Source organism: Meles meles, chromosome X, assembly GCF_922984935.1.
Source record: "Meles meles chromosome X, mMelMel3.1 paternal haplotype, whole genome shotgun sequence".
Taxonomy (NCBI): Eukaryota; Metazoa; Chordata; class Mammalia; order Carnivora; family Mustelidae; genus Meles; species Meles meles.
In genome coordinates this window covers 43,139,391-43,158,804 of record NC_060087.1, presented here as the reverse complement: position 1 = coordinate 43,158,804, position 19,414 = coordinate 43,139,391, and the positions used below count along the sequence as shown (strand labels likewise).

Here is a 19,414-nt window from a genome sequence, read left to right as displayed (position 1 = left end):
CCAAGTGGGCGGGGCTGTCGCCCGGGGCGACTCTCTCGGGAGGCGCGTGCCCCGGCTCAGTAGCGTTGGGGCTGGCGCGCGCGTCGAATCTTAACGTTGCGCTGTTTTGCGGGCGCTTTTGGGCCATTAGCTTCTTTGCCTTCCACCCTGGCGCCCCCAAGTCCTGGCTCCCCAGCCTCGCTACCCCGGGCATCCACGCCCTGCGGGCTCAGCGGGCTCAATCTGCGCAGCACCACCTCCATGTTGACTAAGCCTCTGCAAGGGCTCCCCGTGGCCCCCGTGACCCCCACGCCGCCGCCAGGTGAGCGAGGCTCCCCTACCGCGACTAGGCCGGGCGGGCTGAAGTGGTTGAGGGCGGCGCGGGGGGAGGGGGAAGGGTCGCGGCAGGGTTCAGCACGCAGCCACCCTGACTTCCTCGCCCCCGCCTGCGTAGGAGGCAAGGATCGCGAAGCGTTTGAGGCCGAGTACCGACTCGGCCCCCTCCTTGGTAAGGGGGGCTTTGGTACCGTCTTCGCAGGACATCGCGTCACAGACCGACTCCAGGTATCAACCACGAGGGTCTTGGGTGGGTCAGGGGTGGTGTGTGTGCGTGCGTTCGTGCGTGCGTGTGTGGTGTGTGTGTGGCAGGGGTGGGAGTCCCGAGGATGGGACGCTCATTGACCAGGGGATGAGCGGACAATGTGTGCGTGGTAGGGTCATGAGGACCAGGATTCGGGTTGGTGGGGGGTGCCCAAGCGCGCGCACGTGCGCGCGCTTGTTTGTGTGTGTGTGGCGATCCAGGTGGGTATGTGGGGGAGAGGGGGTTTCAGAGCAGGGATGCTGGAGGTCCAGGGAGTGAGACTGAGGAGTGAGGGGTCATGAGGACTCTAGACCCTGGGATCCAGGGGATGTGTATCTGTGTGGGAAGGTAGAGAGACCGAGAGCTAAGATTTGGGGGATTTCGAGGGCAGATGTCCAGTGTGGAGTCCTTAGGACGAGGAACCCAGTACAAAATTGGAGGGTCTTGGAGCTGGATGGGAAGATTGAGGGCTTGGGGTATTAGGAAATTAAGAGCCCAGGATCTGGAGTGAGGGGTCCTGAAGCCTGAGAAGAGAGAACCCAAGGCCGAGGATGATGGGAGAGATAAACTCGGTTCTGGGGACTTGGAGAGCAGGAGAGAAGCTCCAGCTCATTTTGGGTTGTGATGTAGCGAGGTTGGTACCTGAAAGACTAGAGTGAGGGTCAAGATTGGGGGGTCAAAGGGTCGTCTGCTGGCCCCCTCACCTCAGCCCCCCTCTCCAGGTGGCCATCAAAGTGATCCCCCGGAATCGCGTGCTGGGCTGGTCCCCCTTGGTGAGTATCTCTGGAGTCGCTGACCTGGCGACGCCATCTCTGAAGATGGGACTCAGCAACCCCTTGCCTTTCCAGGGCTTGTATGATTCCCTGGGCCCTGTAAGGGTGAAGAGAACACTCCTACCAGCCTGTGTTTACTCCCCTCTGGTGACATCCACACCTCCATACAGTTCTCACTCACCCCAGCTCTCCTTGGGCCCTGGATTCTCCCCCCCTCCAACCCTCCTTTCTCCTCCTCCCTCCAAACATGGGCTCAGGGGCTGCCCGCAGGGCATGCTGGTGGGGAAAGAGGGGCATAGGTCACTGGTTGCCATGGTAACGGTGGCTGCTTCTCTTGGGCCGTTAGCACGCTAACGGACAACAGGGCGGGTCTGGGCAAGTTGTAGGGGGTGCGTGCGCCCCCTGGCGGACTCTGGAGGAGACTGCGCCTGCGCAGGTTGTGGGACCCGGAGGAAGAAGGTGCGCCTGCGCAGTAGCGAAAGTTTCATCACCGTGAGAAAACCTGTCTGTGGCCGTGCTAGTCAGCGTACTGGCCGGGAGAGGGCCCCACCTCAGGCAGGAAGGCTGATTCTGACTGGCCGTATGCCCTCACCGGGCTTCTGGCTTATGGCGGCTTTTGTGGCCTAGCACTTACGCCTTTTATTGAGCACTGACTATGTGTCTCGGGTTTTGCTTCATCATCAAAGTTTACTGTGTTCCCAGTCCCACTAAGTACTTGCGTTCAACACAGCTCTAGATGTTCAGTGACAGTGACAAAACATCACATGATAGTATTATTGAGCTCTTACTTTGTTCCTTTACAATTAATCACTTTTACCTACTTAACGAATGTATACTGAGGACCTACTAAGTGCCAGGCACAATTTTAGGCATTTGACAAAATATTACATTTACTGAGAGCTTATTTTTTGCAGGGTTCTTTTCTACTAATTGCTTTTACATATTTAATAAATATGTATTAAACCCTACCCTGTTCCTGTTACCAAGCACTGTTATAGTCAGTGAAAAAAACAGACAAACCATTATACAATAATAGTACTTTTGTGAGCTAACTCTGTGCCAGACTGTGCTATAAAGTGCTTTCAACTATTTAACAAACATTTGTTGAGCACCCACTGTATGTAAGGCACTGTTCTAATCTCTTCTCAGATGCCAGTGAACAAAAGATAGACTATTACATAATAGTGTTCATCAGTTGCTTCTTAAGCAGAAAGGCTTTTTAAAAAAATATATTTTATTTGTTCACTTCAGAGAAAGCGTGCATGCACATGCACACCAGAGTGGGGAGAGAGGCAGAGGGAAAGGGAGAGAGCATTTCAAGCAGACTGCCACTGGGCTGAGCATGGAGCCTGACATGGGACTTGATCCTGTGACCCATGAGATCACAACCTGAGCTGAGTTCAACCGACTGAGCCACTCAGGTGTCCCAAGAAGACCTTTTTAAAAAAACGACTTTCATTTACTGAAATATTTACTCAGTTCCAATAATGTGCCAGATGTGCATGGGCTTTTGGCTCAAATGACCTTTCTAGTGGCTGTGTTTGAGCCCTTAACACGGGGAAACTGAGGCTCAGGGAGGGAAGTGGGCTGCTGAAGGCCACACAGTCCGGAGACTGAGGGGCTATGATTTAAGTTCAGGCAAGAAGTAAGCCTCAGAGCTGCTGGCTTGACGTCTGTGTTCTCTTTTCTCTCCCCTTCCCCCCACAGTCAGACTCAGCCACATGCCCACTGGAAGTGGCATTGCTATGGAAGGTGGGTGCAGGCGGTGGGCACCCTGGCGTGATCCGCCTGCTTGACTGGTTTGAGACACCAGAAGGCTTCATGCTCGTCCTCGAACGGCCGTTGCCTGCCCAGGATCTCTTTGACTACATCACAGAGCAGGGCCCATTAGGTGAGGGCCGAAGCCGCTGCTTGTTTGCCCAGGTAGTGGCAGCTGTTCGCCACTGCCACGCCCGTGGAGTTGTCCATCGTGACATCAAGGATGAGAACATCCTGATGGATCTCCGCCGGGGCTGTGCCAAACTCATTGATTTTGGCTCCGGTGCCCTGCTTCACGATGAACCCTATACTGATTTTGATGGTAAGTCTTCACTAAATCTTAATGGGGGGGTTAATCTTTTATCTTTATGGTCCCTTGATCTTTGACCTCTAGTGCTGTGGTACCCCGTGCTCCTTGATCTATATTGCACCTTTATAACATTCTTGAGTTTTAATATTGGGGGTTCTCAAGCCTTGTCCTCTGCTAAAGTCCTTCTTCTGACAGTGCCCAGACCTGGTAAGGGATTGTATTATTATCCTGAGTGTTCCTTTTCTGTCTGGTAAAGGGATCCTACTGTTACTTTTAAGGGCTTTTATTCTGTTGAGGCCACTCTGTTGTTACCTTGTTCTTTTCCTGATGATGAGACTCTGCTGTTATATTTAAAGAACTCTTCTGGTTAGGTGGCCCTGCTCCCATAGTGTGTTCTCTTAATTCTGGTGAGGGGACCATACTTCCTGGGGGGGGGCATTATCGGGGAGTGGTCTAATCTCTGGCTTGTGTGCAGGGACAAGGGTGTACAGCCCCCCAGAGTGGATCTCTCGTCACCAGTACCACGCACTCCCAGCCACTGTCTGGTCACTGGGTATCCTCCTCTATGACATGGTGTGTGGGGACATTCCCTTCGAGAGGGACCAGGAGATTCTGGAGGCTGAGCTCCACTTCCCTGCCCATGTGTCCCCAGGTGAGGCCTTCACCAGTCCTAGCTCAGTGGACTCCATCCTTCCCAGGGACTAGTGTTCCCAGCTGACCACTAATCTTCTGTGTGCTTCTGGTCCACAGACTGCTGTGCCCTAATCCGCCGGTGCCTGGCCCCCAAACCCTCTGCCCGACCCTCACTGGAGGAGATACTGCTGGACCCCTGGATGCAGACACCAGCTGAGGATGCACCCCTCAGTGCCCCCAAGGGGGGGCCCACCCCTTTGGCCTGGTCCCTGCTGCCCTAGTCCTAGCCAGGCCCCCACTAGTTGGAATAGCCGTCCCATGGCATGCCACAGGGATAGATGGACATCTGTTGACCTGGTTATACAGGTCATTAAAAATCCAGTGTTGTTAGGGTCAGAGATTGGGGAACAGGGGTCAGGAGACATAAACCAAGTCTGCCCACTCCCCATCCCAATTCTGCTAAGGAGCCTTCCTCCCAGAACTTATGGTCTCTTATTCTGGAGGGCGGGGGGAACTTCCTTATTTCTCATTTTGCTAAGGGTGTTTATTTGGTTGAGGTTCCTTCCATTCTGAGCCCCAGGACTCTTATTCTGATGAGTTGTAACCCCTACACTAGCACCTCCTGCTACCACCACACACACTTAGTTCAAATGCTCTCACTTGGGCAAGGGTGCTTTCCTTCCAATGCCCCAGCAGCTCTTATTTTAGCAAAAGGACCCTTTCCCCTAGCCCAGGGTCCTATATTCAGTCAAGCTGCTTGCCTACCTCAGCCCAGGGTTGCTGATTCTGGGGGAGGTAATGCCCTATTGTTATCCCAGGACTTTTTTTTTTAATTATTATTATTATTACTATTTTATTTTTAATTTTAATTTTAATTTTTTTGGGGGGGGTGAGGGGACCCTACTCTGTTATCCCAAGTGCTCTTATTCTGGTGAGGAGAACCCTACTTCCATGATTTGAGAAATGGGAGATGGACACCACCAGAGTCCGCTAGGATGGGGTGGATGGTTTTTTGGGGGATGGGGTGGGGGAAGTCAAGTCTAGTTGTTTGTTCTCCTGGGGCCCCCCCTCCATCTTTTTTGGATTCTTGCTGCCTCCTTCTGAGCCAGGATTGTCCAGTTGCTGAAATGTAAATACTTATGTATTGGTGGGAGGGGAGCTCCAACTATGTCCTCCTCTTCCTTCTCCCCCTGCCTGGATTATTTAAAAAAGCCATGTGTGGAAACCCACTATTTAATAAATGTTATAGAATCAGAAGTGACTGGCCATTTGTAGATGAAGCAAGGAAGCTCACTATTTGATAAATGTTCTAGACTCAGAAGCGACTGGCTATTTGTAGATGCAGTAAGGCAATTATGAAGCATCTACTGTATACTGAGCCAAGAGGGAGGTGGGCTGGATCGCTCCTCTGCTCTTGGGAGGGCTTAGCCCTGCGGTACAGTCCTAAAGCTGTTTTATGGGTTGGTCTAAGCAGGCAGGACCACAAAGAAAAACGTGATTTCCCACATTCCAGCTCTTAGGTAGCTCCCAGGATGTGCAGAAGGGCTCCGCTGGAGATACTGCAGACCCTGAAGATGCTTGGGCTATGTCCCCAATCAAAGAGGGCTTGCTCGGCCAGAGAAAACTGCCTCCCCCCAATGCCGGGGGAGGGAACAAAGCCCTTCTCCCGTGGGAGAAAAGGTGTTTCAGGTCACCAGTGAGGGAGGGGCCGGGCACTGACAGAAACCTTCCCAGCCCTTCCATGTTTCCTGATAACATCCGGGGTGTAAGTCACCCGTTTTGCCCCTACCTTTTTTCACCTCTCCCTTGCTCTCTTGTTCATCCCTCCTCTCTCATTCTTCACCTCGACGTCCCCGCCCTAACCTTAGCTGTACCCTCTCTTGCTCCGCTTTCAAAAGCTGACCTGAAAGCCTCACCTGGTGGCTTACCTGTCCCCTTCGCACTCCTTTTCCTCAACAGGGGCTCGCTTATCCTTCCTACTCTGTCTCCCCTCTCCAAGACCTCGCTTGTGTGGCCTCAACTGCTCTGCTCGTTTGCCCACCTGACCCTCACCTGCCCAGCGCCAGCAGTCTAAATTACCTCCCAGCCGCCCCCGTACTCTCCAGGGGGCGGGGCCTCGCCGGGAGGTGGGCTAAAGAGGAACTTCAGTCCAACCAGGAAGGTACCCAGGAGTTTTGGTGCGGAAAGGGCGGGGTCATCTGTAGAAGCTGCCAACGAAGAGCTGAGATAGAAGAGGATCAGCTGAGCCAATGAGACAAGGACACACGATGGGCGGGTGATCTAGAAAGCGAGATCAATGAAATCGAGGACGGGTCTAGTAACGGGAATGAGCCAATGAGGCTCTGTAGAGACAGCAAGAGGCTGAGTCGGCCGTGTGTTGGGTCTGCCCATCCCGACGGAATCTGGAAATCCCGAGGCCGCAGTCTTATGGTCACCGTCCGGGAGCGGACGAGGAAAACCACCTTTCTGGCCAGCCCCTCAACTCGCCCCGCCCCTATCCCGGAGGCCCGGAAGCGGAAGTGACGGATACGGAAGTGCCCTGCTGTTGCCGAGGGGACGGGCCAGGCAGATGCCAACATGGCAGCGGTTGGGTCTGGCGGTTCCACCGCAGCTGCTGGGCCAGGGGCGGTCTCCGCGGGGGCGTTGGAGCCTGGAACTGCGAGTGCGGGTGAGACAGGCCGTGGCCGAGCAGGCGGCGGCCAGGCGAGGGTCGGGATCGCTGGGGGGTCAGGAAGGTTCCTCACTCAAGCAAGAGGGAGCATCCCGTATGGACCCACCTATGTGTGTGTGGTGGGGGGGGTGGAGGAGGGAGGACGGAACGGTCCACTGTGAGTGTGTTGGAAGGCGGGGAAGAGACCATTCTGAGGGTGATTGAGGGGATCCCTTCTGCATATGGAGAGTGGAGCTCTTTCTGAGTCTGGGGGGTTATTGCCTTTGGGGGAGGCTAAGACCATTGAGACCATTTTGAGTTTGTGGGGGGGGGTCCGTCCTTAGAGAAGGGAGAGAGCATTCTGAGGGTGGGAAAGTTCTTCCTTACAGAGTAAAGAGGTTGTTCTGTGGGTGATGGTTTCTTCCTTATAAAGGGATAGGGGTTATTGTGAATTAGGGTGGGGCGGGTCCTTCCATACCCGACTTAGAGGGTCCGTTTTGAAGATTGGGATGTCCGTTATAAGGAGATAAGACTGTTCTGGTGGGTCCCTTCCTAGTGCTGGTAGAGTTCATTGTATATTGGAGTGAGAGGGTCCTTTCTTACATGGCAAAGAAAAGACATTCTGAGGGTGTGGGGCCCTTATTTATAGCGGGGAGAGTTCATTGTGAATGTGAGTAGAACAAGGTATGATTCCTTGGCTGGAGGCAGGGAAGGTGCAGTGGTTGGAGGATGACTGGGCCATGTGGAGTATAGGGAAATACTTCCTTATGTCCTCGAGGGAATCGCACCATTCTTGGTACAGTAACATTTATTATATGGGGTCCAGTCCTAGGGGCTATGGAGGAATTATTTAAGTTTGTGAAACCATTCTGTGTCAAAGGGATTCTGGTGGTCATAGAAGGTAGGAGTTGAAGAGACCATTCTCAGTGTGAGGGGATGGAATAATATCTTAGATGGGAAGAAGACCATTCTTTAGGGGGTGGACATACCTTATATAGTGGTCACATTCCCTGTATTGAGGTATCATTCTTTACATAGGAGGACCCCTCATTAAATAGAAGCATCATTTCATATAAATCTGTGGTTTGCTCACCTACATAATGGAATCCTTGTAGCTCACTCAGAGATCAGAACAACATAGGGATCTGCTGAGGTAATCCACATAAATCCTTTACCCCAGCGATAGGCAGACAGTTAGCACTCAATAAATGTTGAGAATGTTGTTGGTAGTCCGTCTTGGGGTGGAGTTGCTTCTCACACAGAGGAGGGAGAGAGGGGCCCCAGTGTGTTCAGCACCTGTTCCAGCCATTTCCTGATACCTCAGCAAGGATTCCAGGTATGGGCTGGATGGGGCGAGGCCCACTTCCTCCTTTGTGGCTCTTCCTGCCTGTTGAGGCAGCAGAAGTAGATGGGAGTCAGACCCTCCTTGGGTCAGGATAGGGAGGCAGAGAGAGGAAGTGGCAGTGGCTAGGAGGATCCTGGTTGAGAAAGGAGTGAGGGGGGAAGGTGGTGGTGTGGCTGTGTCCTAGCAGCTTCTGACCCCTTCTTCCCCCTTGCTCATTGAATTTCCCACAGCTCACCGGCGCCTCAAATACATATCCCTAGCTGTGCTGGTGGTCCAGAATGCCTCCCTCATCCTCAGCATCCGCTACGCCCGCACACTGCCTGGGGACCGCTTCTTTGCCACCACTGCTGTGGTCATGGCCGAAGTGCTCAAAGGTCTCACCTGCCTGCTGCTGCTCTTCGCACAGAAGAGGGGTATGAGCCAGCAAGGGGGGCGGTGGTGCTGCACTGGGGTTAGTGGTGGGACTTTTTGTGTGTATGTGTGTACACCCATGCCCACATGGAGGGTTTGCTGGGGGAATATCACTGTATCCCTGTGTCTGAAACCTCCTGGGGGGTGTGTAAGTGCAGCTAATCTGCCTTGTCCCTCCAGCCCTACTTTTATACCCCTTTTATACCTACTTTTATACCACGCAGAAGTTGGTCTGCATGGACTGTTAGCAGTGAGATGGTCTGTGCCCATAAGGTAGCAGGCGACCCTTACAGGGTAATTCACTTATTTCCCTTTAACTTTGCATTATGGATCACTTTAAACATATACAAACTTGGAGAGAATAATAAAATAAAATGTCGATGTACCCATCACCCAGATTCATCAGTTGTCCACTCATGGCCCCTCTGCCATTAAACAGCATCAGTGATTACCCACTCACTGTCCATCTCCCTGTCTGCCTACCTACCCACCCCCTGCCTTACTTTACTGCAGTGTGTCCCACACGAAGTATGTAGTATTTTGAAGTAAACCCCCACCCCTACCTTACTGTCTTGAATAAATATTTTGGTACATTAAAAAAAAATAACTGCAGGGGCGCCTGGGTGGCTCAGTGGGTTAAAGCCTCTGCTTTCGGCTCGGGTCATGATCTCAGGGGCCTGGGATCAAGCCCCATGTCAGGCTCTCTGCTCAGTGGGGAGCCTGCTTCCCTTCCTCTCTCTCTGCCTGCCTTTCTGTCTATTTGTGGTCTCTCTCTGTCAAATAAATAAATAAAATCTTAAAAAAATAACTGCAGTATCTAAAAATGAACCATAAAAGAATCAAATTCCCAGTCAGGTGTTCACACACTTATAATGACTTCTCAAATATCATAAAAATGTTTAAGAATTTGTCTCAGTCAGGTTTATATAAGGTCAGTGTCTTGCAATTGGTTGGTGTCTTCTAGGTCTGTTAACCTCAGGGTTCCCCTCCAGCTCTGTGATGGGCAGTTAATTTCTTGAAGAGAGCAGGTGGTTTGTCTTGGAGACTTTGGACAGCCTGCAGTTTGCTGCCGGCCTCCTAGTGGTATCATTTAACATATTCCTCTACCTTCTCTGTACTTCCTAGAAATTGGATTTCTATATCAATTTAAACATCTCCCTAAAAGCCTGCTTTAAAACGTTGTCAGTTGTTTCTCTACAAAGGCCGTGCCAGAGCGCCCCCGGGGGGCTCGGTCAGTTAAGAGTCCAACTCTTGATTTCAGCTCAGGTCATGATTGCGGGGTCTTGAGATCGAGCCCCACATTGGGCTCTGCACTTAGCAATGGGGAATCTGCTTGAGATTTTCTCTCTGCCCCTCTCCCCGCTTATGGGCATGCACGCCCTAATAAGTAAATAAATCTTTACAAAAATAATTAAAGGCCTTGCCTGTGTAAAGGATACAGATGTCTGTTCCAGCTCTACTGTCACTATTTACGATGAAGAAAACATTCTTGCCCACTCACGAACTCCAGGGCCCTGGGAGGCAGTAGTTTGGGAACCCATCTGTTCTGTCCTTTCTTTCCTTTTTTTTTTTTAAAGTGGACGTGTAGCTGACATAGACAGTTAACCATTGAACAACACAGGTTTGAGCTGTGCAGGCCCATTTAGATGCAGGTTTTGTCTAATAAATACAGTATGGGAAATGTATTTTCCTTATGATTATCTTTTTTTCTGGCTTACTTTAATGTAAGAATATCATATATGATACATATAACATACAGAATGTTCTATGTTCTCCGTAAGGCTTCCAGCCAGCAGTAGACTAGTGGGAGTTAAGCTTGGGGGTTGGGGGACTCAACAGTTTATGTGGATTTTTAACTGTCTGGGGGGTTGATGCCCCACCCCAGCTCCTGTGCTGGTCACTGGTTAACTGTAATGTTTTCTTAGTTTCAGGTGTACGACATACTGATTCAACAATTCTCTACATTACACAGTGCTCACCATGATAAGTGCACTAACCATCTGTCACCAGACCGAGTTTTTACCTTATTATTGTCTGTATTCCCTGTGCTGTACTTTTCATCCCTGTGACTTATTTATTTTTATAACTGGAACTTTGTACCTCATAACCCCCTTCACCTATTTCGCCCATTTCCCGCTCCTCTCCCCGCCCCCAGCAACTGCCAGTTCTCTAGGAGTGTGTGATTCTGTGTCTGTTTTTGTGGTTGTTTGTTTGTTTTGTTTTGTTTTTTTAGATTCCATGAGGTGGTGAAATCATTTGTCTTTCTTGGTCTGACTTCCTTCACTTAGCATCATGCCGTCGAGGTCCATCATCTGCTCTGTCCCCTCCCCCACCTTCTGTTCTGTTCTCAGTTGATTCCGAGACACTTCCAAGTGCTCGCTGCAGCAGCCCCTGCTCCGGCTGCATCCTGCCCTCAGGGGTGCTGATATTTGGGATGGGGAGAAGCAAAGAGCTGCAGATTTAAAACCACAGGCCTCCGCCTCAGATCTACAATTTCAGCCCCTCGCCCCATGTTGTTGCTGTTGTTGTTTTTCTCTTGAATCAGTTTTGTGGTAAAACCTGGCCTGACCCCACGTGGCACTGTTTGTGTATCTGTGTTTTTAATTTTTCTCATTTGGTGTGATGTTTACACAAGTCACCACAGAAATACGAATATGTGTGATTATGGTGTGCAGCCCCCTGTACGTGAGGGCTGTGTTACGTGTTACGTGTTACATGCCGGATTGCCCGTGCTACTTGTCTGACGCCTGGAAAGTGTCCAACACCCAAACCCCTGGGCCCCAAGAATTAGGGTTAAGGGGTTTGAGATGGGTAATTACTCCCGGGATGAAGGGCGGGCAGGGCCACGAGCCATCAGTGCAAGTTCCCTGTGATAGCCCCGTGCACTGGCTTTCCCCTGCGATAGCCCCGTGCAGTAGAACCCGAAAAGGTAAACTGTAGAGCTTTGCAGAGGCCTGACTCTCCAGGAGGGTCCTCTCTCTCGTGCATTGGTGGGAGCAGGCCCCAGCCAGCCTTGGCTTCTTCTTAGTCCCACTGCCACTGTTGCCTGTGGCCCGGGTGGCCCAGTCCTTGCGTGTCAGTTGGGCAGAGCAGGAGATGGCTCCTGCCCTCAGGCAGCTCGCAGGCCAGTAAGGAGCTAGGATAAGCGTCATAGTTGAGTCTCCAACTTCCCCTCTGGTTGGCAGTCTGCCTTCCCACTCCTAAGGCTTCTCCTTCACAAGCTAGTTCCTGCTGGCAATTTCACTGGCTAGATGGGTATTGAGTGCTTGCCCTGAGTGGGCCTCCTGTCCGGGGAGCTAGGCTGTACACTGAGTGAGGACAGCCTGCGAGCCTCAGCTGTGCAGTCCAGGATGGTGGTTTTGTGTCCTATGAAACTGCTGGCCATGAGGCCTGCTGGGGGGAGCGGGGCTGCACTGTGGGGAAACTGTGAGCACAGACCTCATTCGAGCCCTCAGGAAGTCAGAGTGTGTAGGGAGACGCAGGGCCCAGCCCAGTCCTGGCCCGCAGAGGATCTGCAGTGCTCAGGAGGGCTGTCCTCCCCCTCCCTGTGCACCCCAGGTAACGTGAAGCACCTCGCGCTCTTCCTCCACGAGGCTGTCCTGGTGCGGTACGTGGACACGCTCAAGCTTGCGGTGCCCTCTCTCATCTACACCTTGCAGAATAACCTCCAGTATGTTGCCATCTCCAACCTGCCAGCTGCCACTTTCCAGGTGAGCTGCATGCCCGGCGTGGCGTCGGAGGAGCCGGCTGGGGTCGGGGAGGTAGGAGGCCGACGAGGGGAGGGCTGCAGAGAGCTGGGGCTGTGTCGCCTTGGCTCTCCCTCAGTCTCAGTTCTTCATCTGTGAGAACTGGGAATGGGGACGGAAATGCCTCCTCACCAGGATGCTGGGATGGCTAAAAGAAATAATATCTGGGAAGAGCCCTTGGTTGGCAGTAAGTGGGCTTTCAGCTGTTTCTAAGGAGGCCTTGGAAAACCGTTCAAGAGCCTGGATTCTGGGGCCCAAACCCCACGTCGGCTACTACTTCCCAGCTGTGTGATCTCGGGCAAGTCACTTGACGTCTCTGTGCCCTAGTTTTCTCATCTTCCCATCGGACATTACAGTAGCGCCCACCTCATCTGGGAGAGCACTGAACGAATGGATTCACATGCAGTTCCCAGAGGCACAGTAGCACACAGCGAGCGGCCACTGTGTCAGTGTTTGCGGATGTTATCATTGTGGCTGATTGGCTTGCGTCAGCACCTAGTTATCTGCCTCTCCCCACCCCCCACCCTCATCAGAGAGCCTGTCGCTAGTTCACCCACCTGCCGGGTGAGCTGGCTCGCAAACAACAGCTGTACTCTACAGATGGTGATGTCGGGGCCGAGACAGGGCAAGTGCCTTGTTCCTCATCACACAGCCAGAAAATGGGGTTGGGGTGCGGACTTGGGTGTGGCCCGGGACTTCCTTGTGGAGCTGTGGACTTTCTGGGAAGCACGGTGCAGGGCTGTTTAGCGCCCTGCCAGTCAGCACCCAAGAGCTGGGTGTCTTTCTGGTCGCCTGCCCTGCCCTATCCCTGCACTGGGCACATTGCGGGGTGGGGGTGGGGCGGGGAACAGCCCTTAGCACTTCCCGCATGTATGCCACACGCAGGTGACGTACCAGCTGAAGATCCTGACCACCGCGCTGTTCTCTGTGCTCATGCTGAACCGCAGCCTTTCGCGACTGCAGTGGGCCTCCCTGCTGCTCCTCTTCATGGGCGTCGCCATTGTCCAGGCACAGCAAGCTGGTGGTGGGGGCCCTCGGCCACTGGACCAGAACCCTGGGGCAGGCCTGGTGGCCGTCGTGGCCTCTTGTCTGTCCTCGGGCTTTGCGGGCGTCTACTTCGAGAAGATCCTCAAGGGCAGCTCGGGGTCTGTGTGGCTGCGCAACCTGCAGCTGGGCCTCTTCGGCACGGCACTGGGCCTGGTGGGGCTCTGGTGGGCCGAGGGCACTGCGGTGGCCCGCCGCGGCTTCTTCTTCGGCTACACGCCGGCCGTGTGGGGCGTGGTGCTCAACCAGGCCTTCGGTGGGCTGCTGGTGGCTGTTGTCGTCAAGTATGCCGACAACATCCTCAAGGGCTTTGCCACCTCCCTATCCATCGTGCTGTCTACGGTCGCCTCCATCCGCCTCTTCGGCTTCCACGTGGATCCGCTGTTCGCCCTGGGCGCCGGGCTGGTCATCGGTGCTGTCTACCTCTACAGTCTGCCCCGAGGTGCAGCCAAAGCCACGACCTCCGCCTCCGCCTCCGGGCCCTGCACACACCAGCAGCCTCCGGGGCAGCCCCCACCACCCAAGCTGTCTTCTTCCCATCGCGGAGACCTCAGCTCGGAGCCCTTTCTGCCGAAGTCAGTGCTGGTGAAGTGAGGGCTGGTGGCGGTGGGGGGTGACAGGGAGGGGGACTGGGTGGAGGGTGTTGGGCATCTGCAGGGACCTGAGCTGCCACTGGGCCTGGCTCCTCTGGGACTGGAAGAGTGTTTTCTCCCAGGTCATGGAGACTACTGGAGGGGCATGGGACAGGGTGGGGTGTCACACAAACCCTTCCTTGCAGACTGGGCCCCCCTCCACTGGAGGGGGTTTTGAGAGCTGCCTCCTCTGCCCCAGCCAACCCCTTTCGGGGACTGGGTTGGCAGTGTTGTCATTCAAGGCGTTTCTTTGCCTGCCTGCCCTCAGCTGGAGGTGTTCTGTCTTCCATGCCTGGGAGAGCCCCTCCTAGCAGCACCTCCACCTTTGTAAGGACAAATCGGACAAAAATGTTACAGCTTTTTTAGTGATGGATGCCTACCTGTGGGGTTCAGCTTCCTGTAGCTTGAGGCCTTCTTGCCTCCCTCACAGCCGCAGTGGATCATGTTAGCAGTTCGGGTCTTTTTTGTACATGGCCTTGGGGCAGCTTCCCTGACGGGAGACCCTTGAAAATGGGCCTCTCGTGGGCACCCCGGAGAGAGGCAGGGGCCGGAGCTGACACGTGTTGCATCGGCCCATTCCTGGGGAGGGTGCAGTGCAGTGGGGGCCGTTTGATTTCTTAGTGGTCTGGGAACTTGTGGTATAATCAGATAATTAATGATCCAGGGTGCGGGGAGGGGGAAAAGGTCCTTGGAGTGGCTGAATCTCATTGAAATCTAAGACACTGTCAGATGCCGGATGCAGGGTTCTTTTCTGAGACATCCTAAAAGGGAAGCTAAAGCTGCCCACCACACCTCTGATAATGCACTGGCTATATGAGGCACCCTTGCTCTGTGACAGGGTGAGGGGGTCTAAAAATTGCTGAAATGTGGAACCTGCCCCCTGCACTCCCTAAAGCTTATTAACCCCTTAACTGTCTCCCAGGATGTGCGTGTGCGCGCATGCGTGTGTGTGCGTGCACATGCACACGTGCACACACACACACGGGGGAGATGCCTGGGCTGTCTTTGCTCTATGTAAATAGAGTCATTGGATCTTTATTTTTGATTATTTGTTCTGATTTTTTTTGGCTTGTTTTCTAAGGAACTGTAATGAACAAATGTCAGGAGACCCAATGCCAAATAAAGATGTTGTATTTATTTAGTCCACGTGTAGCTTTCTGACCCAGGGGACTCACTCTGTCTGCATAGGCTCTGTTACTAACCCCCGGACTACCAGCCCCACCACTGCCACCCTCGCTTGCTCAGGATGCCCGCCTGCCAGCCCACCCCAGCTGTCTGTGTTTCTCTCTCCCTCCCCATTCCCACCACAGGTTGCTCACCAAGGTGAAGGGTTCGTAGCCGCTGGGATCGAAGACGCTGGCCTGGCCTCCTTGTCCCCTCTTGCCCTGGCCCAGCCAGGACCAAACTCTGATCAGTATTAGGGGTGGGGGGAGATAGACACTGAACCCCAACCTGGTCCCCCCACCCCCACCCCCTGTGCCCATACGGGGAGGGACACACTGAACACTGGTAATGAGGGCATGGACAGGATCCACCTCGGCCTCCAAGCCCCCCGTCGCCCTCATATCCTTGCCACTCCCGCACTATCTTAGGTGAGTTTTTGCAAATAAAATGTGTTTCACATCTTGCTGGCCTGGGTTGGGAAGCCTCAAGAGCGCATGGGAAGGAAGCACTCAGGCCTCATGGGCACGATCCATTGAAAAGCTTTTATTAAAAACCCCGGGGGACAGTGGGGTGGCATTGCGGGGAGGTTCAGTCTTGTTGCTTGGTTCGGGAGGCCTCGGCGTTGGCCCGGAGCACAGCCCCCGGAGACGGGTAGGGGCGCTGCTGGAAGAGGGGCCCCGCTGCTGTCGTGTCTGCGCCCGTCTTGGCCTCATTCCGCTTGGGGAGTCCTGTTGACCATGTGCCCCTGGGGGGGAGGGGGTTAGGAAATAGGGGTCAGGGGTTGCGAATATGGGATGCAGTAGGCACTCCCCACCCCCAACTCCAACAACTGACAAATTGGGGAAGGAGACAGGAAAAAAGGAATGGTCATCAGTGCAAGGGACTCATGAGGGAAAGAGAAGGGCTCGTGAGGGCTTCTCCTTTACCGGGGTGCATCCGAGTACGAGCTGGGGTCCATGGGGTCTAACTCTTCATCCTTCCGGCTTGCCGCTGAGGAAACGTGGCAGAGTGAGGTTTTCAGTAGAGACACAAGGAGCCCCTGATCACCAACCTCCCCCATCCCAGGGAGAAATGGGGTGCATGGCTGCCGTGGCCCACAGCACCCCGTCCCAGGCCCTAGACTCAGGCACTCGCATGATGAGCAAAGGGAGGGCCTCTTCCATGGCTCGTCGGTGGTGCCTCACCTGCCTCAGGCCCCGGCCCTGCTGTTCAGCTTACCCTTCTTGCTCTTGGGGTAGGGCGCCAGCTCTTCCCTGCGATGATGGCGCCGTTCTTTGTTCTCTTCCCGCTCTGATTTGTCATACCCACGATCCCGATCCCGATCCCTGTCCCGCTCTCTCTCTCTGTCCACTTTGTCATAACCACGCTCTCGGTCTCTGTCTGACTTCTCATGGCCCCGGTCCGACTTCTCATGGCCCCGGTCCGACTTCTCGTGGCCCCGGTCTGACTTCTCGTGGCCCCGATCCACCTTCTCCTCAGCATCTGGGAACACAAAAGCCTTGAAGTGATCTTTCTCCTCCAGTCTCAGGCCCCAGCAAGCCTCTGCCTTCAGTAACTGCCCCCCACCTTGCCTGGGGTTTGGTCCGCCTGTCTCACCTGCCCCTCCCCAGCCCACTGTCATTTACCTGACCCCTCCCTGAGAACTGCAGGACCATGGAGGCACCCTTAGGTCCGCCAACTCACCTGCATTAGTTGCCCTGAGCTTCTTGGCGGATTTGGTAACGACGGAGTTGGGATCATGTGGGGAGAGCCAGGACACGAGGTCTGTGTCCACATTCCAGTAGTAAGGGAGCCCGCTACGGGGCAGTGGGAGGGAAGCAGAGAGGGGGAGAGAGGAGGGGAGAAGGAGGGAAGAAGGGAGTGGAGGAGTGTCAGCACAGGGGTCTTACAGCCTCAACTCCTATCTACCCATCTCTTGTAACTGCCCCATGTCAGGACCCGAGGACCCCCAGACCTCTTCTTTGTGTTTCCCATTTACCCCAAGGCCAGAGACAGCACAGGAAAGGTGAAGTCAGATGTCAGTTCCCCCACCCACCCTACCCCAGTTCCCCAGGCTCACCAGGAAGGGTCAAACACCTTGTACCAGCTCGGTGGCAGGCCCTCCAACCGGGTAGCCTCATAGTCTACAGGGTCATCATCATAGTCCTCAGCAATGATCTCTTCCTCTGGCTCTGGCGGAATAGCGGGGTGGAGGAAAGCAGTAAGGACTAGAGGGATTCTCATCTTACAGCCAGAACCTGGAGAGACACTCAAATTCACATGGACCACGTGTGTGTGTGTGTGTGTGTGTGTGTGTGTGTGTGTGCGCGCGCGCGCGCGTACGTACCAGGTCTCACCTGTGGCGAATATCACATTCCAAATCCAAGTGTCTGAAGATCAGGGGATTTGCCAAAAAAATGTACCTAAATCTCTTCTGTTTCTGGGTTCAGGTAAAATCTGGGATTTGATGCTGTCACCCACACCTATCTGATTTCAGAATTTAGACAAGGATTCATCATACAAACGTATCCTCCAGTTCCCAAGTTCAGGAAGCATGGGACACCATGCTATCCAAATCTATTTGCATAAAATGAGTTTGAACAGTAACGGGTTGTTCTGAAAATATGTCCAAATCTACTCAGCTCCCAAAGCCTGGCAAATATTGGGTTTCTGATCTTGTAGCAAGTCTGGATGGCAGGGGTTGTATTCAAACACTGCTCTGGGTCCATTCAGTTCCTAGGCTTGACACATAGCAGGCCTACAGCAGTTGTCAGTTACTATTGGCAAAATAAAAGAGGTGAATGTTGTTAGCTTGGTATGTGACCCTCAGTAGGCCTAGCACAGATTTCAGCTGTGGCTGGAACTAACAATGAAATGTACATGTCAGCAGCAGCATACTGCCTGTCACACAATAGGCCCAAAGTAGATGTGAGCAATAATCACCAGTATCGTTAGTAAGATGTATATTCCATCAGCACAGGGCCTCGTACTCAACAGGCTTACAATACATGATCAGTGATCATTATCGGTATTATTAACCACAAGATCTATGAGTGGCACAGTTGCTTCTAACAGATGGCCTTTATCAGTAAGGTGAAAATAAGATGTACTTCCCAGTGCTTAGCACACTGTACTCAAAACAGATGCCAAAAAAAAAAAAAAAAACCCTCAGAAACAAAAAACCACCACACCAGATGCCAGCTTTTACTATTACTGACAATGAGGTGGAAATCGTAGCACAAGCAGCCCAGGAGGCATAAATGATAGGTCCTATCGTTATTTTCTACTGTTAGCCATAATGCATATGCCAAGCACTTGGGCCCAAAATACATGTCAGCTGTGGATACGGTGAACAGTAAGTTACAGATCACCAGCATAGTGCCTGGCACCACTGTAGGTTTAAAATAATGTAATCATTAGGGTAAAGAAAAAACCATCAGCATCCTGCTAAGGTCTACTAGGATACTTTATGATACCTTCCACGGATTGCTTGGTGGATTGCACGAGGCACACAACAGAACCCCAAAAAAGCCTTCGCTGTCAATATTAAGCACTAAATATGCATTCCCCACCCCCACCCCCACCCCCGCCCGCGGTAGGAATGAATGTCAGGAAGCCATATTGTTAACAATGCCCGCCACCCCGCTGATTGGTGCGCAATAGGGTCCATGCTAGGTATGAAGTGGCAGTTATCAACAACAAAGTGCCTGTCAAGCCTGCCACATGGTAGGCCCATCTGCTTTTAGCTCGCTCACCGGGCTCCAGATGTTTGAGGATGCCTCTCTTGGCCAAGCGGGTCTGCAGCGCAACAGGCAGCGGCATAGTGGACAGCAGACAGACCTAGGGACGGACGGGTGGACAGGCACAGGCACACACACAAAACCGCCAGCTCAAATGAGGATTCAAATCCCGATCCTAAAATCAAGGGCCTCCTCCCAGCATATACTCCATCTGGACCCCCACCTACCCACCTTCACGGATAGCTGGCCGGACGGAACCGACGCTCTAAGAGGTGGGAAGATAGGCTCAATGCCACCCAAACTCCCACCAACCCCCGCCTCGAGGCTGGGTGTTCCAGGACCCAGTTCCCCTCCCAGGCCCAGGTTCCACCCACCGCCGAGGAGGCCAAGCTCAGTTCCACCCCACTGCGTCCCAGGAATGGGCTCACCCAACGTCCCCCACAGACTCCTGGGTGGGAGGAACCAAAGCTCCGGGACGGGGGAGCAGAGCGCACCACCTCCTCCTGCTGCAATAGATGCACCCACCCCGACATTACCAATACAATCCCGCGAGTACTGGAATGCTGTCAGATAGGCCGGCTTTCTCTTGTAGCTGCTAGGATCACCAGAACCACATGAATGTTTTCTCTGAAAGCACAGAATGAGGACCGCCCTCCCTAAAGCTTGAAAG

The 19,414-nt window shown here is 53.4% G+C and overlaps 3 protein-coding genes across 7 annotated transcripts; 2 read left to right on the top strand and 1 right to left on the bottom strand.

The window, feature by feature from the left end:
* On the top strand, positions 1-5,290 carry PIM2 (Pim-2 proto-oncogene, serine/threonine kinase). Of its 2 annotated transcripts, XM_045994436.1 has the most exons (6): positions 6-301; positions 434-543; positions 1,282-1,332; positions 3,040-3,412; positions 3,876-4,052; positions 4,151-5,290. In XM_045994436.1, the coding sequence occupies exons 1-6, from the start codon at positions 241-243 to the stop codon at positions 4,312-4,314; spliced, it is 936 nt and encodes a 311-aa protein (XP_045850392.1). In that variant the 5' UTR covers positions 6-240; the 3' UTR covers positions 4,315-5,290. The 2 variants fall into 2 exon arrangements, with proteins under 2 accessions (XP_045850393.1, XP_045850392.1); XM_045994437.1 differs by lacking the exon at positions 3,876-4,052 and having other exon boundaries at positions 1-301.
* An 880-nt stretch (positions 5,291-6,170) lies between these two features.
* Positions 6,171-15,488, top strand: SLC35A2 (solute carrier family 35 member A2). 3 transcript variants are annotated; one of them, XM_045994984.1, is made up of 5 exons: positions 6,171-6,701; positions 8,259-8,441; positions 11,998-12,149; positions 13,661-13,804; positions 15,172-15,488. In XM_045994984.1, exons 1-5 carry the CDS (start codon positions 6,611-6,613, stop codon positions 15,280-15,282), a joined length of 681 nt encoding a protein of 226 aa, XP_045850940.1. In that variant the 5' UTR covers positions 6,171-6,610; the 3' UTR covers positions 15,283-15,488. The 3 variants fall into 3 exon arrangements, with proteins under 3 accessions (XP_045850940.1, XP_045850939.1, XP_045850938.1); XM_045994982.1 differs by having other exon boundaries at positions 6,189-6,701; positions 13,071-13,804; XM_045994983.1 differs by lacking the exon at positions 8,259-8,441 and having other exon boundaries at positions 6,185-6,701; positions 13,071-13,804.
* A 60-nt stretch (positions 15,489-15,548) lies between these two features.
* On the bottom strand, positions 15,549-19,395 carry PQBP1 (polyglutamine binding protein 1). Of its 2 annotated transcripts, none has more exons than XM_045994992.1 (7): positions 19,281-19,395; positions 18,760-18,844; positions 17,085-17,196; positions 16,709-16,821; positions 16,244-16,507; positions 15,952-16,015; positions 15,549-15,770 (listed from the first exon to the last, which is right to left on the bottom strand). In XM_045994992.1, the coding sequence occupies exons 2-7, from the start codon at positions 18,824-18,826 to the stop codon at positions 15,614-15,616; spliced, it is 777 nt and encodes a 258-aa protein (XP_045850948.1). In that variant the 5' UTR covers positions 18,827-18,844; positions 19,281-19,395; the 3' UTR covers positions 15,549-15,613. The 2 variants fall into 2 exon arrangements, with proteins under 2 accessions (XP_045850948.1, XP_045850946.1); XM_045994990.1 differs by lacking the exon at positions 19,281-19,395 and adding an exon at positions 18,976-19,211.
* Positions 19,396-19,414: the final 19 nt, after the last annotated feature.

Coding starts and splice junctions, on each gene's coding strand:
- PIM2 (XM_045994436.1), top strand. CDS start 241: ATGTTGACTAAGCCTCTGCAAGGGCTCCCCGTGGCCCCCGTGACCCCC. Junction 302..433: donor GACCCCCACGCCGCCGCCAG/GTGAGCGAGGCT, acceptor CCGCCTGCGTAG/GAGGCAAGGATCGCGAAGCG. Junction 544..1,281: donor GCGTCACAGACCGACTCCAG/GTATCAACCACG, acceptor CCCCCTCTCCAG/GTGGCCATCAAAGTGATCCC.
- SLC35A2 (XM_045994982.1), top strand. CDS start 6,611: ATGGCAGCGGTTGGGTCTGGCGGTTCCACCGCAGCTGCTGGGCCAGGG. Junction 6,702..8,258: donor GCCTGGAACTGCGAGTGCGG/GTGAGACAGGCC, acceptor AATTTCCCACAG/CTCACCGGCGCCTCAAATAC. Junction 12,150..13,070: donor TGCCAGCTGCCACTTTCCAG/GTGAGCTGCATG, acceptor TGCCACACGCAG/GTGACGTACCAGCTGAAGAT.
- PQBP1 (XM_045994992.1), bottom strand. CDS start 18,826: ATGCCGCTGCCTGTTGCGCTGCAGACCCGCTTGGCCAAGAGAGGCATC. Junction 16,822..17,084: donor AAGGTGTTTGACCCTTCCTG/GTGAGCCTGGGG, acceptor ACTGCCCCGTAG/CGGGCTCCCTTACTACTGGA. Junction 16,016..16,243: donor CTACCCCAAGAGCAAGAAGG/GTAAGCTGAACA, acceptor ACGTTTCCTCAG/CGGCAAGCCGGAAGGATGAA.